This window comes from Strix uralensis, chromosome 4 (genome assembly GCF_047716275.1).
Source record: "Strix uralensis isolate ZFMK-TIS-50842 chromosome 4, bStrUra1, whole genome shotgun sequence".
Lineage (NCBI taxonomy): Eukaryota > Metazoa > Chordata > Aves > Strigiformes > Strigidae > Strix > Strix uralensis.
This window is the reverse complement of record NC_133975.1, coordinates 107,003,619-107,020,643: the sequence shown is the minus strand read 5'-3', so window position 1 is coordinate 107,020,643 and position 17,025 is coordinate 107,003,619. Positions and strand designations below refer to the sequence as shown.

The window sequence follows — 17,025 nt, the reverse complement described above, 5'->3', positions numbered from 1 at the left end:
GTCTCACCTTGCTGTTTGTTTGAGGGACTTCCTGGGTGCAGCAGTAAACCTGTGTCTTCCAGGTCCTGGTTTTTTCAGTGCCCTCTGTCTCTTATTTCAGGCTGCAGTCAGCCAGAGCATAGGCTGGGCTGCGCACCCACTGCTTGTGCTCCCTGCAGATGTTCCTGGGCTGCTTTTTCTCCTCCTGCCTATGGGTTTTAACTGCATTAAGAAACAAGTCTTTGAAGGCTATTGTTTTGTTTTTATTCCCACTCCCCATGTTTTTTCAAGTTTTTTGTCCTAGAGAAAAGTCTGAATTTCACTGGAAAGTTGGATCTTGTAATGTCTGGCTTGGCGTCCGCAGCACTCCCCAAACAGACCTCCCACTGTGAGAGGGGTGGCAGCTCACCCATGAAGCCGTCGTCATCAGAAACGCCGAGCAGCTCCGCAAGCCACGCTCTACTCTGTGCTGTGCCTGCAGGCATTGAAACAGCCATAGGAAGCCCCTTGAAAATCAACCCCCTGGTCTGCTCATGTTGCAGTCAGATTGGGGAGTATACAGGAAAAAAACCCTGAAAATCTGGGAAGGAGGCTACAGAGGGGGCTGGTTCTGCCACTGCTACACCATGTGCCGCAGGGAGTCTGTCCAGGACAGTAAAGAAGGCCTGGATGTGGGGAAAGAAGCTGAAACCTCTGCAAGGTTGTGGCAGTACCACAGAGAGCAATTCTTAACCTGGGGAAGTGCGGCATTTTCAGGACTGCTGTGTTCTGCAGAGTGCTTGCTTTGCCCATCATTCATATGCAGCATCATGGTCTTGGCACACAGCAGCACAGTGTTGCAATAGTGGGGTTTTTTAGGTATGGAGGTATCTTGTCCCAGCTGGAAGCCACTGTGGGAGCAGAATGAGGTTCTCTCTGTTGAAACAACTTCAAAGGCCAACAGTAATTACCAGAGTCTTTTTCATTCAAGCATCTTTTTCACCTTAAAGATCTTTATTGACCATGAGTAGAGCAGAGGGCTTAGTTTTGTATCGCACATCAACACTGGTGCATGCCCTCCCCATCCCTGCTTACTGTAGCCTTTGTTGGGGCATTATAGAAAGTCTTGCTGGAGCCTGCCTACCACAGACCACCCAGAGTAGAGAAGAGCAGTCATGACAGATCTGGACTGAAGGATTTGTGTCCTTTCCCTCTTGTCCATTCTGCCTGGGAACTCAGCTTATCCCCACAGCCACAGCCCTGCCTACTTCTTGGTCTGGCATCTCCAATACATCGTCTCTCTGGAGGCTGCTGTGGGGTCTGAGCTGCTCTGCTCTCCTGCCAATGAGTTCAGCAGCTGAGGTCCTCTCTGCAGTGGAGGCTGATCTTCTCTGCTTCACACTAAACCAGGCTGAGATTTGACTGGGCCCACCACCTCCAACACTCCAGATGCCACAAGACCATGCACTCTGGCTCTCTTCATCTCCCACATGCTGGAAGACCCAGGGCAAGCAGACGCACCACAGCCACCCCCCCCGACTGCATGCTCTGTGCCTACTGTGGGCATGGGGAGATGCCTGGGGCCCATCCAGGGCAGGGGTTCTTCTGTGGAGCTGATTCAGGGTCTCCAGAAATGTCTGTGAGTCCTGAAGGTGGCAAAGGAGTTCAGCAAGGCAAGGTTTCTCAGAGAGATAACGCCTTTTGTATGATAAATGGAAAGAGTTGAAAGAAATGGGCTAGCTTTCAGCAGCCAAGTATTTCCTCACTTCTCATCTGACCTCAGGCTTGCCTCTTCCCCTTTTAACAGAGTGATATCAGCTGGCCCAATGCAATGTATTATCTCACCCTACAAACCTCATCTCACTCAGGCCCTTGTGGCTACCACCACTAGAAGTGGTTTCTTTCCACTTCACCATCAGCCTGAGCTTCTTCATCCCATCTTCAGACAGTGTTTGGGGAGCCAGGGCCCTTGGATAAAGCTTCTTCTCCTGGGAAGTGATGGGAAACTAGCCTAGCTGCTTAAAGATCACCTTGCTAGGCTGCAAAATCCCTCTGCCCGATTTCCATGCGTTCATTTCCCTTCTTATCCTACTCTGCTCGAGTATTATTCTAGCTGGGGACAAAGGTGCCGGTGGGAGTCCTGGGCTGTTGGCTGCTTTGCACTCACCTCCTTTCTGGGTCTGTGAGCTTATTGCATGTATGCTCCCTTGTGTGAGCCTGGCCCCTCTGGAGATGCCTGGTGCCTGCAGAGCTTGGAGAAAGCAGCGCCAGGCAGTGGGATGAAGCAGGGCTGGAGGGAGCAATGACGAGAGCCGAGAGGGAGTCCTGGTGTACAGGTACCTGGTGAGCACATTGCTTTGGCACAGTGCCCACGAGGCTGAGGAGGTGAGGCTCTGAAATCACACCCTTGATTCAGGAGTCAGAGCTCCTGCCCTCAGCAAGCCTGAAATCCCTCTGCCTGACAGATGCAGCTCAGCTGCTCCATCTCCAGCCTCAGGCTCTGGGAGAACCCCTTTCCTGGAGAGAGTGTAGACAGACAGACAGACAGACACAGGAGGCTGGGACCCCTCCAGCTGTGGATGCTGACAGATTTCTGCCCTCTCTGATCATCAGATCAGCTTTTTCCCTTTGCTGGGTTCCAGAGTAGCCTCCAAAGCCAGTCTCCCACTGCTACCAGCTGCATGGGAGAGGGGTGGATGCTGATCGCCTTTGAAGGAAATTCAGGTGTCCGAGGCTGGTTTTTCAGGGGTTTTTGGCCATCTCTGCTGTAGTTTGGCAACATCAGAGCTCATGGAAGGAAATGGTCCTCTGCTCGAGTAACCAAGTACAAAGCTGAGAATTAATAGCTTACATCCTCCTGCAGACACATGTTGTCTTCCCTTGTGGCCAGGTCCTGGCAGAAAGAGAGCAGCCTCCATCCAGTACTTCAGAAACTGTCTTGGTTCCCCTTGGTACAGAGAGATCTGCTCACATTACATTACAGTTATTCTTTCCAGGGAACACAGGTTTCTTTGCAAAATTAAGATGTTTGTCTGCAGCCTCACAAGTGATTTGCTGCAGTAATGAACTACAGGTTTCTGCAGACTGGAGTCATACAACTGCTGAGGTGGCACAAGACCTGCATGCTCACTCCCCGTCACTGGTATTTTCTGCCTTGCCCTCTCCCCAGCAGCATCTGGCAGAGGGATGCTGGAGGATCTGTTTCCCTGCAAAGGCTTTTCAGAGGGAGTGGGGCTCTGACACATGTCATCGCTGTTTGATCTCCGGCATGCTTGGCTCCCCGTTGGAGGGCTCGCACATAACGATGCTGCTTCATTTGAGCATCTGTTATCACATCATGCTGAGGCTGACAGATGCTTCCAAGCACAGTTAATGCCTGACAGCAGCCCCAAGCCCACAGGCTGCGGTGTAGGAGGAACTGGAGTCCCACTGGGGTGCTGAGCCTGGAGTCCATGAGCCAGAGTTTGTTTTTCCCTTCCCAGAAGATTGGAAATGTATCCATTGATTCCCCGTATCACTAGCAACCCCCTCACCCCTAACAGACAGGGATTTGTAAGCACTTCCTGCTTGCAATTCGTGACTGACCTGTTGAAGGTGGTGAATAGATTTTTGTCTTAGTCATTCGTCCAGCCCCTGAGGATCTCTCTGCACCCGAAAAACCTTGTAGCTTCATTTAATATACCTGGGGAAACCAGGCTTTCTATTCCCCTTCCTCATACATGCTACTGAATGACTTGTTCTCCCATCTTTTATTTCCCAAGCACCTTTATCCTAGGAATATCCTGACTCAAGAAGTGTCCTAGAATGGTTTTAAACTGCATTGTAGGGTCAAAGTGTCCAGTACAGAGTTAAGAACACACCTGTTCTCTGCTCCCAGCATGTTGTTTGTGTTCTTAACCTTTGCAGGCTCTTTCCGACCATCTCCTGCCACAACAATGGTCAATTTGTCCCTAGTTCTCAAAAGCTGCAATGTGTTAAGAAATCTGCCAGATCCTTGATATGGCTATTGCCGTGGAGGGCTTTCCACATATGACACCAGGGTGTAAGCTACTGATGCCAGGCAGGAGGAATTCAAGTGGTGGGAATACGGCTGGACAGTCACTTAGCTGTTACAAGCACTTCTTGTTTCCAAGCATACAGTCCAGAAAATTAAAAAGAAACCCCACCCTAGGAAAATCCCATCCTTAACAAACGCATCCTTCTTCCTACCCCACCCTGTGCTTACTCACTTCCCAACCCGTCACCTCCTGGATTCCCTTTCCCTTGTTCCAAAATACGGTGCCTAAATTTGACCTCCTTGGAATTTATGGGCCGTATTTTACTTGCCCTTAAAATATTTGGAGAGATTTAATTGTGCAGGTTATAGGCCATTTTGAAACCCACAAAACCATTTTAAGCAGCAATTTGAAATTTTCTTTGATGAGAGTGATCGGGGCAGGAAGTCACATGCAGTAAAAGGGGAAAATGTAATAAACAGGCCCTGGGCTGTTATTTCATCATCTTGTCAAGGACTCTGTTATTCCTTTCACTCTCATTTCCCTTGTCATGTGCCACCTGGCTATCCAAGCTGGCCTGGGAGGAGTTGAGGTGACACAGTGGTACATATGAAGCACAGGCAGCACCTCTGGGTCACCAGGTTGGCACCTGCCAAGCAGCAGAAGACGCTGCTTGGGAAATGTGGCTGTTCCCTCCTTTCCCTCTGCCCTGGGAGTCACCAGAGGCCCACCCAAGGCGGACCTAGGGATTCTTTCCCCTCTGCAAGGAGGACAGAGAGAAGGTAGGACACTGGCAGCTGGCTTTACTGCTGATGTCCCACACTGTTTGTTTTCTTCCCAGCACACCCTGTGATTGAGAATGGGCAGGTGGAGTGTCCCCAGGGATACAAGAGGCTGAACCGAAGTCACTGCCAAGGTAAGGATGCTGCTTTCATATGTCTCTCTCCTTCCCACATCCACTGTCAGAGTTGTAATTACCTACACAAGTAAAATACAATTATCTAACTCCCTGGTACAGATCTGCAAAGACTGTGACTTATAAAAATCTCTGTGCTTTCATCAAGAATGAAAGAAAACTGGGTAACACTGGACTACATGACTCAGCTGGTACGCATGGTCAGTGCATAGTTGGGCCAGCACAAGAGAACACACCTGTTAAGTCCTACTGGCCCAGCAAGGACCTATGTTGCTGCTCTGCTAAGTGTGAGTGTAAAAACACTTCTCCCATAGTCTGAAGCAACAGAAATTGTGTTGCCTGAAAACATATGGGAAGGTTGCCAGCTTGTTCAGTTGTTCATTTACAAGTAGGAGAGTGCCATAGAAGCAAATCCTTCTGTTCTGAGCGTGTCACTTGTCCCTGCTGTCAGGCTGTCCTGCCTACCCCACGCTGCTGGGGTCTATCCATTTCTCACTCCCGCGGTCCCTCAGCTCCATATGAGGAAGGCGCCATCTCTCCTCTTTTCTCTCCAGTTCATGTTTATTTGGCATCTCTTGGACCCACAGTTGCTTGTGTTTTTCCGTGCTCTGAATTTTATGGTTCCCTTCTCATGATTCATGATAAGCTGAGAGGTGTCTTCTTGAAGATGCAGCAGGGAGCCTGGGCCCTGGCCATGCAAACCCAGGGCTGGCAATCAAATGACTCATCTCTTTTAGCTGGGACTTTCCACCATGCTTACTTAATTAATGATTCAGCCTCCCCACATTGTCCTGGGGGAAAACTTTCAACAACGCAAGGGCTTCTATTCTCTTTGGTGCTCAGATCTCATCCCTTATGTGGCCACAGACAGTGCTATGGGTATGAGGAGCTACCAGGAGACACTGAGTAGGAGTCAGAGGAGCAGAGCAGCTGGAGGGACTCATGTCAGTGAGCAGAGACCTGCAGCGCCTGCTCTGGATTTGCATTCCCTCTGGAGCAGGGAGAGTTTCAGAGGAGCAGAGGGAGATGGCAATGTGGAGTTGGCTAGGAAGATGTTTTGCACATCAAAAACCCTGAACCAGAGATTTCTGCCTCTGTGTGCTCCTTCGTAAGCTGGGCCAGAGAAGTACTGTTCTGCAGACACTCTTGTTGCCTTGAGGTGCTTTTCCCATCTCTGCTGTTGCAGTGGGACATGTATCAGGAAGCCCAGCACCTCACTTGAGGGTCCAGAGTGAGCAATTTGGCTGATAGACTGTGGGAGAGACTACATGGGGCCTTCTCTTGCTGGCCCAGGGAGCAGGGTTACCAAGGGGCTGGGTGAGGGCTGGTGGTTCCTGAGACCATTGGCTGTAGGAGAGAAGCTGACCTGGGAAGGAGCTGAGCTCTGGCTTTGCAGGCTGTTGTCAAAACAGATGAGTGACTGGAGGAGGGCCCCAGCAGAAGCCCACTTTCCTCTGTTCTGTATAGACAGAAAGGGTTGTCTCTGGTGCATTCCAGCAGATGAACAAATGGCTCATCTCTGCAAGATCTCATTTCCTTTCCTTGCTGCATCCCATTGAGCAGGAACAAGGCTGCAGTGAGTCTTGAGTTGAGAGGGCCTGGCAGACCCAGCCAGGGAACCTCTTGGTGCTGCTGGACCATGAGGAAGAATGGCACTGAAAGGGATAATGTGGTTGCTAGACATGAGGCAAAGATTGTCTTGGAGGCTTGGTGGTAGGGAGGTGTGTGTGTGTGCAGCAGTCACTGCACAGGACACACACTGGCACCTTGGTGTCTGTATATCCATGGTGTCCATATATGCTTGGTGTCTGTTGCCGACTCAGGTCCTTTCTGCTCACCAACCACCAGGATAAACCAGCCTGTACCTTTCCACCACAAGCTGCCTGACCCAGCGTGGCTGTTTCTGAGGAGCACCAGCAAGCTTGTGTGGGTTGGAAAGAAGCAGCTGAGACAGCATAAGGATATTGGTTTGTGGTCCCTGAGGCCTCTTCTTGTGGGCTAGCCCCATCCCTGACATGCTGCAGGGGGTAGGAGTGCATGGCCCCGAGCGCGCCTGCCTGCTTCTGTTCCCTGTGGGGATTTCCAGTGCGGGTGGGTCCTCTGCTGCCAGTGGAATGGAGGGGGTTGGACTGAGGCCCGGATGAGGCCCTGTTTTAAATTAAGCTCGTAAAGCTCAGCCCTTGGTGCTTGTTTGTTTTGTGCTCTCATTACTCTAATTCCTTCAATCCCTTTGCTTATGTGGAGGCCAAACACTTCATCCAGTTGGTGTGTTGGAATGACACAGTGCTCTGACTGTGCCGGAGAGTGACAGGGATGAGCCCCGAGGCTCCTCCGGAGAGACCAAGCCTCTTCTCTGAGTAGGGTTCCCAGCACGTTTGGGGTCTGGCCACTGGTTGGTCTCATAAACTCTGGCCTGTGCTTGGTACAGAGCAGGAAACCATTACATTGTGCAGCGAAATCCTACTCTTCCCTGGCATGCTGCACATCCCTGTAGCGTTTGTATCTCCAATTGACTGAACATCATGGCCTGGTCTTGATGGCCACTGTGTGTCTCAACCATGTATGGAACAGCCAGTGGGGTGAACGGGGGAGTTTAAGAGCACAGGACCAGGGAGGACCTCTCAGGTCATTACATCTGAACTGCTGCTGTCATAGCCAGCTGTGTGACACCCCCATTTCCACCAAGCAGTGATGCTTCAGCTCTGAGGAATAAGGTAGTGCTGGGAAAACTGTTCCTGAGCCTAGCTGCTCTCAGTCAGGTTCTTCCACTATCTCCATTCTTCCAAGTGTCCTCGCAGCCCGTCTCTGCACCCCTTCCACATTGAGACAGTCTCTAGAGGACCACTGGATGTTCTCAGAGCACCTGAAGTCTCACCAGGACCTTGTACACTGGCATTGGGACTCCCCTCTGTCTTTGGAAAGTGTTTGGCATGATGCTGCCTAGCATCACGTTGGCATATCTTGGTCTTGGCAGCTTGCAGCTGTCCTGTGAGCAGCAAGTGTGCCCAGGTCCCTCTCACTGCCTGCTCCCACCTATTAGCTTGTAGTATATGTTCCTGTGATTTGTCCCAGGGTGGTGCTGAGGTTCATTCCACTCCTGCCGCTCTGTGCTCACATCCAGCTCTTCCTGCACTGCTTGTGCCTCCTGACACAGCACATTTCATCAGCATGCTGACTTTTCTGGGACAAGCGCTTTTGTGAAGATATAAAGCTACATCAGTCCATGAGGAGGGCTTCCTCCTCACTCTCCACCATGAAAGCTGTCTTCAGCTCCCCCTTATGCACCTTTTACCAATCCCTGACTTCTCCAGCTTAGCTCATACATTCCTATGTGGTGCTGTAGGAAAGGCTTTACTGCAGGCCAAATGGGTGAGCCTGTCGGTGTTTCCCTAGGATAAGCCCAGCTCCCTTCCCAAAGACTGCATTTGATGCGTGCTGAGGCAGGGGCAGAGGAAGAGCTTGAAGCAGGACTCAAGCTTGGCGCCTTCCCGCTTGCACAACCTGATCATAGAAGACACTACAGCAGTGAACCACAGCCTGTCCCACCATCTCTCTGCCTCTGGAGGGGATCAGTCACTGCCCTCCCTGCATGCTGGCAGAGTTTCTCAGCAAGGATTCTCTGTGGATGATGGGTCCATATGAGCAGGACCAGGGATCAGGTGAAACGACAGGACTCACCAGTCCAGACTTGCAAGCAACAAGCGTGATGACCATAAGAGTTACCCTACTGGAGTGGCTCACTGTAGGGGACACATCTGTTTTCCACGGGGACCACAAAGCAGAGCAGTCACTCATGAGCCATCCCTGCAGCTGCAGCGAGCAAGCTCTGTGCCGCAGATGTGGGACTGCTGTCTCCACGTTGGTCCTCACCATGCTGCTCGGTGCAGAGGCTGCCTCGGACGCCAGCCTGACTGAGAACCCCTTGGTCCACAGCACCTGAATGGGAGACACTAGGTAAGGGGTTCAATTCACCCTCAGCTTTCTCACATCTCACCAGGCTCTCTCCTATCCACAGATATCAATGAGTGCTTGATGAAGGGCCTGTGCAAAGATGCCGAGTGTGTGAACACCCGCGGCAGCTTCCGCTGCACCTGCAAGCCTGGCACCATGCTGGACCCATCCCGTAGCCATTGCATCTGTAAGTGCTCCAGGGAACCCCTCAGCTTGGGAAGGGGCCTGAGCAGGACCCCACAGCTGAGTGGAGGCTGCAGCATGCTTTGTGTCTCTTGCAAGTGCGGTTGAGTTACACTGTCCTGCACTTGTGTGCAGGATGGGTCCCCATGCCTCGGGTCCCCTTCATGCACTGTTCTTCTCCATGGACATCGCATGGCCCCTGTGGAGCCTGGAGGGGATGTGCCTGCGGTGCGGCAGCAGAGGACACAGCGCTCCCACAGGAGCTGGATTTCCTTGGGGCTGGTGCTGCTGGGGGGATGGCCCGATGGCTGAAAGCCGGTGGGTGTTCTGGGGCAGCCCTTAGGAAATGCTGGGAGTCACGGGCAGAGAAAGGCCCGAAGGGGAGAGACTGAGTGTCCCCCATTCTCTCTTTGGAGAGTGTAGAGCTTGACCTCTGGCACTGACCCTTCCACTGTGTTTCAGCGGACAAAGCGGTGTCGATGGAGCAGGGACTGTGTTACCGCTCAGCAGCTGGAGGCGTATGCTCCTTCCCCCTCTCCCACCGCATCACCCAGCAGATCTGCTGCTGCAGCCGCGTCGGCAAGGGCTGGGGGAAGAACTGCGAGGAGTGCCCTGTGCCTGGCTCAGGTGAGACGTGCAAATGCTGGCCTATGAGATGGGTACAGCAGCCCAGAAAGCAGACCTGGATAATACTAGGGAGACACAGAAGTCCCTGATGGGAAACCACTCTGTACCAGAGGGAGAGCACAGCCATGCCTGTGTCTGGCTTTGCTTGACAGCCCTTTTGTCTCTTGTACGTCTTCTGCTGGGATGAAAGTCAGGTGAGGATGAGTTTGGCATATCTCAGCATGGGGTAGGGTGGAAGGGAAAGCACCAAAATTCTCAGGGCTGGAAAAAGTCTTCAGGTGATTTGTGCAGAGCATCTTGAGAGATGTGCAAAGCACTCAGTGTGAAGGTACCAGGGGTTCACTTTTATCTGCTCCCTTGCTCAGGCTGGACCTTCCTATGGATGATCCCTTCCTAGCAGTACTGACCCAGTGGAGGGATTTAGCTTTTAGTGTCTGGGAGTACCAGCCAGAGTCTGTTAGAAACCCACCCTGCCCTTCTGTGCAAGGCATCCACCCACTGCAGCCCAGATGTTAAATCTATAAGGATTTAACCCTTAGAAATCTCCAGAAAATTATAGGATAGGAGAAACTGCTACCTGCATTCACATACATGCCTGTCCGTCTTCACTTCTTTCTTCCACTTGTCCCACCATCACATCTGGGTGCAGTAAGCCAGGTGATCCCTGCACCAGCCTCTTCCTTCCAACCTCTGTCCTCTAAAGCTTTGATTTGATTTTCCTTGCAGAAGCCTTCAAGGAGATTTGCCCAGCAGGACATGGCTACACCTACTCCAGCTCTGATATCCGCCTGTCAATGAGGAAGGCAGAGGCAGAAGAGCTGCCCCTCAGCTTGGAAGAGCAAGGAGAGAGCAGCAACTGGACGTTGGACTGGGCAGCGAGGAGACAGCAACTGCAGGACAGCCTCCGTGGGAGCGCACTGGAGGCATTCCCCCACCCTGGCACCTCAGCAGGAGAGGGTAGTGTGGTATCTACTGTTTAAAGTTGTGCCATCTGGGCCCCTAGCAAGGGTGGGCAAATTCCCAGGTCCTGCCATGCCTCCATGAATGGACTTATAGCTGATAAGGGCTTTCTACATCTGTATGAATATGCAAGGTGTTCTTCAGCCCTACTAATGTTCCTGGGGCATGAGACACCACATCTTCAAGCCTTTGGAGAGGAGGTTGAGTGTTTCAGGCTCCTGCGACCACATCTTTGCAGCTGGTGCTGGCTGGCCAGGCTGCCTCCGCTGGGACCTCAGGTCTGCGTGGCAGCCCTGGCACTCCCTGGACTTTTGTCCAGCCCAGCTGGAGGGAAGTATGACCAATTCCTTGTGCCAGCACCTGCTGGAGAGGAAGCTCCTGGGATCTGCACAGTGCCAGGAGAGAAGTCCGGGTGTGTTGGCTTTGAGAACAAGCTCTTGTGGAGAAGTGTGAGGAACTGAGTGGCAGTGTCTTAGAGCTGGAGTGAAGTTAGGGCAGCCAGGGTTTGAGGAGGGTGCCTGCCTGCTTTGTCTCTATTCACCATGCATTATTTCACTTTCCAGGTGAAGTTTCTCCTGCTGTTCAGGTGAGTAAGGTTTGTCTTGCTACCTCTGGGTGCATCTGTGGCAGCAAATATTTGTAAATCTATTTGTATAACAAGTAGATGACAGGGAGGTGTGAAATGTGGTCAGGGAGAGCACTAAAGAGAGCAAGTAGCTGCTGCCAGAGGGAACAGCATACGAACTGCAAACCCTATCACCCTGAGTGAGTTGTCATGGCTGAAGGCACTGTGCCATGTGCCCGCTCAGCCCTTGCTAAGAAAGAGGCCATTAGCTCAAATCAACAGGAGCCGAGGGCTCTGATGCACTAGTTCATGGTCAGCATTGACTCCAGCTGGCATTTGCTGGGGCTGGCGTAGCAGCCCAGGCTGAGGCCAGAGCTGACTGAGGTGTGGGCACTCACTCCCTGCTGTCAGCCTGGCCTGACTGTAGGACTGAAGGGCAGCACAGAGCCCAGTGTCATGTTCAAGCCCAGCTCATAGGCAGGTCTCCACATGCTGGTGTGGGTGCAGCAGAAACTCCACTGGAGCAGCTGGGGTGGTGGTCTTCCACACTGCTGTGTGAATTCACCCTTTCTGATGGGAGCAGCCTGGGGACTGATTCTCTGCCCGACTCTCCTGGGGTTGGGTTTCTTTATTATGAGTCTCACTTGAAAAATGCGTGTCTCTTGACCCCTGCTGTGAATAGAGTTTGGGCTGTATCTCTCATGAGCATCTCTGTGTCCCCTTGCTATAGTAGCCCAGCCCGCAGAATGTACTTGCAGCCCCTCTGAGAGAGGGGACAGCGCTGCCATCATCACTGCTTTATAGATGTGAAGTGACTTGCTCAAGGACACATGAGAAATCTCAAGACAGGGAAGAAATTTGAACCAAAGCTTCCAAATTTGAAGCAGAGCTAGTCTGGGTCTTGTGTTTCTCAGCCACCTGTTTTCTTCATCCATTGCACAAAGGTCTTCGGAGCAGACTCAGGTTGTGCTCCAACATCTCCTTTTCAGCCATGGGTTTGCCAGGAGGGGATGCTGAGAAAGAGCGTCTAGCACCAAGCACCCTTCTAGTAGGTAGCATTCTTGAGGCAGGTCAAAGAAGTGGCTGTCCTCAGCCTTTCAGAGCTACCGGTGACAGTGTCAGTATTTACCGTGTCCGGATGCCCGATACCAGTGCCCTGGGTCTCACCTGCACGGCGTGCTGGCATGGCTTCTCTGTGGGCAGCCCCCTGGGCATGGCCAGGAGCTGTGCTTTGCTCAGGACGATATGCTCAGGACAGAGAGGCCCTGCCAGCTGCATCCATCCATGTCAGCTTCTCCTCCCAGGACAGTGTCTTGGGGAGCAAGAGGAGCCAGGAGGTGGGTGGGAAAATGTCTTAGGAATGCTGCATCCCAGCTACATGCTCATGGATAGAGGCAGTCCTATGTTTCTGTCCCTCAGGGCACTGCTGATGCCACCGCAGAGCTCCCCACACACAGAGGTGAGTGCCTGGCTGGCAGGAGGGCAGGGCAGTTGTGAGGAAGAGGACGGGGCAGCGAGGAGGGAGGAGAGCGGGGATGCTGGGAGCTGCCTCCTCTGCACAGCAGCCCCCAGTGCTGGACAGGACAGGCTCCTGGCTGGGCTGGCTGTGGGGCGGCTCAGGGGACCCCCACCATACCGGGGTGGCTGATGTGAGGCTGTAGAGATGCAAGGAGGTGGTGGATCTCCAGCGAGGTGGAGGAGGCTGTGTTAAAGAACAAGTTGATAGGGTTGCTGCAGCCACCCTGTGGCCCCTTCCCAAGGGCTCTCTCGGGGCTGTGGATGCAGGGACACCCAGCATGGGTAAACCTTGGGTGGGCACCTCTGCCTGGGATCGGTGGCTGGACCTCACCTCTCTTCTTCTTCCGCAGCAGAGGAAGAGGAGTCCTGGCACAGTCCTCCCCAGCCTGGCCCCACCACCACCTGGGATGCTGTTGCTCCAACACAGATGCCAGCACAGGGCTTGGGTGCGTGTCCATCACTCTCAGAGATTTCTCTCCTCTCACTGCCTGGCACTATGGGGAAATTATGCCCAGGGGCTCTCTCCCTTCCCTAGCCTGCTTGTCTTCCCACATGCCCCCCTTGACTTCCCAAAGAAAAGTCCCTTCCCTACCACTTTGGTCTGCTACCAGCCAGGGAAAGCTGCCTGGCCATGGGAAGGCACGAGAGCAATCCCCTACAGGGAGCAAACTGTTTGGCTTTCTGCATCCTTCCCCGCCTGCAGCTCACTTGCCCGGTGCAGCAGTGGCTGCCGGGTGAAGGGGATCACGCGCCCGCGCCAGTGGCTTTGGCCCTGTTCCCCCCGCGGTGTGAGCTGACTCATCGGGAAGGGGGAGCGCAAGGGGAGGCATGTGGCTCCCGGGGCGGCTTGTTTACTGCACCGGAAACAAGGGCGCTGTTGTTCCAGGGTTGCTTAAGTGTCTTGGAGCGCAGCCCCTGCCCTCCGCCGGGGGCTGGAGCACCTTGGGGAGCAGGCCTGGCGGAGGCACCTTGCTGAGGAATGCGTCTTCCTTCAATAGACTTTTGTTTGGGGTTGGGCTGGCCCCCTCCCGGATGGCTCAGTGCCCAGGGGTGTGCCATGCCCCCCTGCCCCGCCACTGCTGCCTTCACCCCACTTAGCAGGGCTGTGGGGTCAGGGTGGGGAGCCCTGCTGTCACCCCCAAAGGAGCCCACTGACAAGTGCCAGGCTCTGCTTCCAGCCCTCCTCCAAGGCATGGGGCTGGCAGGTTTCCTCACCACCTTTTTGTGGGGCTGGGGCACAGGTGAGCAGATCAGGGGACCCCATCCCAGCTGGGGTTGGGCCAGAGGAGGTGGTGGGTTGTGCCGTGTCCTCCCTGCAGCTCTACGGGTTCAGGCTGCCTGAAGATGTGGAGGAGCAGGCTCAGTATCACTCTCTAAGAAGGGAAAAAGCAGCCTCCCAGTGTGCGGGTATGGTGCTGGGGGCACAAGGCAGGCACTGGACTCCATGCACCCTTTCAGTGCTGCCTGCAGTCCTGTGCTCTCTCCTCCCAGGGATTGGCAGCTGTGCCTCTTCACCTCTCTCCTGCGGAGCTGGCGCTTGTGTGCTCACCCCAGAGGGATACAGCTGCTTGTGCCACCCCGGCTACACATTGGACCCCAGCCGCCTGCGCTGCATCGGTAGGTTGGCACCTCCTCTGCCTGCTGGGCTATGACAGACCGTTTGGTCCTTCAGGCTCCTGGAGGAAGGTTTTCTGGCAACTCTGCTGAGCCCCTGCCCACCCGCCGCACTGCGGGGCTGGCAGGGGACTGGCAGGCAGCTGCGGGTGGTGACTGCCTGTCTTCCTTCCTTGCCTGAGCACAGATGAAGATGAATGCCTGAAAGATCCTTGTGCTGCAAAAGGTCACTGCATCAACAGCGTGGGCTCCTATTTGTGCCTCTGCTACTCTGGGTACACCCTGGCTGTCTCGGAGGGCAAGCAGAGCTGTGAGGGTAAGTGGTGTTCTCCTGGCACAGGGCTGCCACCTCCCCAGGATCTCCCCAGTCTCCTGCCCTCACACGGTCTCATGCATGTGCCCACACACCTGCACACACCTGCACACACACATGCACACTTGCACACCCTCCCTCCCCACAGTCCTGCCCACAGACAGCCTGATCCACAGGGATCACCCTCTCCTGCTTGGTCAGGGACCGGACTTTGCTCATGATGGTCTGGGCAGGCACCTGTGATGCCAGCCCTGATCACTGCCTCATGGCAAGAGGGGTGCTAGGACAGATGGGGATGGAGGAGAGCCCCGGCACCGGTCCCCTGGGCAGAGCCTGCTGCAGGTGCAGCAGGTCATTGCCTGCACCCAGCTTTCTTCAAGCTGGAGGGAGAAGACTTCAGGCTGTCTCCCTGTCTGTTGCCAGATCGAGATGAATGTGAGCAGCCCTCTACCTGCCGAGGACAGCGATGCATCAACACTCCTGGCTCCTACCTCTGCGAGTGCAAGGAGGGCTTTGCCATGGGCCCCAGAGGACAGTGTGAAGGTGAAGCTTGCTGCTCCCTGTTCCCCTGTGCCTCCAACCCACCCTGTGCAGGACTGAACACCTTTCCTCACTGCTTCGTGTCTCCTCCTGGAAGGGAGAAAGGACCCCACAATGTTTGTCTGCCCTGTGCCCTCCCCAGGGAGACTGCCTGCAGGAGGGACAAGCTTTCCTGGGCAGAGGGAGGGGACTTCTTCCATGATCCTCTTCTACCTCCCCAGGGAGATCCCCCATGCCAGCTTCCCATTCTGGGAGGAGATGCTCATCCATTTTCATGCCACCTTGACTCTGTCACCAGACCCTTGTGCTGGCAAGTGGACTGCAGGGAGAGCAGGCTGCAGAGACTCAGGCCACCTGTCCCCACAGCATCCCACTCACATGGCATGACCTGGGCCCTTCAGAGCATTTGACTTTGTGCACATATGATGTGCCTGATCAAAGATCCCCCTTTCTCAGTAGCTCATCTCCAACAGAGAGTGGGAGACTATTTTAGGAGGCCGTACGGGCAACAGGCCATGCACAGAATGCTGCTCCTCCCCACACAGCCTCCAGAAAGCACTTGCCTTAAGGACTTCCTCAGCTGGAGGCTACATCCTAATCATAGTTACGAAAGTCCCTGATGAAACAGCCCTGCACAGATGTTCTCTGATCCCTTTCTCTGCCCATGCACATTCCCGACCTTGGCAACATCCTGTGGCAGTGAGTTTCATTGCTGGATTATGTCAGCCCTCAGGTATGGGTGTAGGATCCTGAGTGATAAGTGGGACTATAAGAAGTGTTGCCCAAGCCTTGCAATCTTGTTTTATCTCCTCTTGGACATCACTGTCCCCCCGAGGGGGACTCTGAGGATCCAGCAGGACATCCTGGAGAAGGCTACGCTGTTTGCCTTTGGGAGCCTGAAGGGAGTGTGTTTCTTGGCAGATGTCAACGAGTGTGTGGAACCCAGCCCTTGCCGCAGCGGGAAGTGTGTCAATACCCTGGGATCCTACAAGTGTGTCAGCTGTGGGGATGGCTACCGGCCCAGAAACGGGAGATGTATTGGTGAGGAGCTCGTCTCTGGGCAGCACCTTCGCCCCCCTGTGGAAATTCTCCCTGCAAGCCTCAAAAGGAGCAGGGGCACAGGCATCACCCTTTTTCCATAGGCAGCCAGCCTGTGTGGCCAGGGCACAGCACCCTCATGGCTTGGGTGGTGGGGACAGCTCTGAGCACCCTCCCATGCAATGTTGTCCTCTGTTGTGTCATGCAGACGTGGACGAGTGCCTTGTGGAGGGGACTTGTGCTCACGGACGGTGTGTCAACCTGGATGGCTCCTTCCGCTGTTCCTGCTACCGGGGCTATGAGGTGGCACCTGATGGGAAGAGCTGCCAAGGTACCAGGGTGCCGTGGGTCCAGACCCTCTGAAGTCTCATGCACCCAGTCCAGAGGTTTCCCTAGGCTCTTCCTGAGCACTTGGCTCTACCTGAGTCCTGGCCAACACGTTGTCTGGTTCTCTCAACACATCTGCCCCTGGTCATAGTTATATCACATCCCTCCCACTCATCCCGCTCTCTCTTGTGTGCTTATGCAGACATCAATGAGTGCACAGCCCAGGCTCCCTGTCCCTCTGGACTCTGCCTCAACACGGAGGGCTCCTACTCCTGCATGGCTTGTGACGCTGGCTACACTGTTTCCAGAGATGGCAGCACATGTGAAGGTATCCCTTTCCCAGGGACAGAAGAGCAGGTGCTGGAGGGAATGAGGGAAGAGACATTGCCATAGCTGGGTTATAAGTGGTGCCTGAGGGCTTCTTTAGCCTCAAGATCTCTCTCCAACTCTTTAGCTGTTTGATCAGCAGAGAGTGTGAAAGGCTGCAAGCAGATGTCACCTAGAGCAGCAGGAAGGTGAT

At 54.0% G+C, this 17,025-nt stretch overlaps 1 protein-coding gene across 3 annotated transcripts in view; it reads left to right on the top strand.

Moving 5' to 3' along the window:
* Positions 1–17,025, top strand: part of LTBP2 (latent transforming growth factor beta binding protein 2) — a 73,697-nt gene that overhangs the window by 43,483 nt on the left and 13,189 nt on the right. For 2 of the 3 annotated variants that reach the window (XM_074868400.1, XM_074868398.1), the window contains exons 9-21: positions 4,795–4,869; positions 8,885–9,007; positions 9,466–9,630; positions 10,357–10,587; positions 11,154–11,176; positions 12,575–12,614; positions 13,024–13,119; positions 14,165–14,290; positions 14,475–14,603; positions 15,024–15,143; positions 16,062–16,181; positions 16,387–16,509; positions 16,708–16,833. In XM_074868400.1, coding sequence (XP_074724501.1) covers positions 4,795–4,869; positions 8,885–9,007; positions 9,466–9,630; positions 10,357–10,587; positions 11,154–11,176; positions 12,575–12,614; positions 13,024–13,119; positions 14,165–14,290; positions 14,475–14,603; positions 15,024–15,143; positions 16,062–16,181; positions 16,387–16,509; positions 16,708–16,833 — 1,497 coding nt within the window. The remainder of the gene's footprint in view (positions 1–4,794; positions 4,870–8,884; positions 9,008–9,465; positions 9,631–10,356; positions 10,588–11,153; positions 11,177–12,574; positions 12,615–13,023; positions 13,120–14,164; positions 14,291–14,474; positions 14,604–15,023; positions 15,144–16,061; positions 16,182–16,386; positions 16,510–16,707; positions 16,834–17,025) is intronic. The other variant, XM_074868399.1, reaches the window with a different exon arrangement.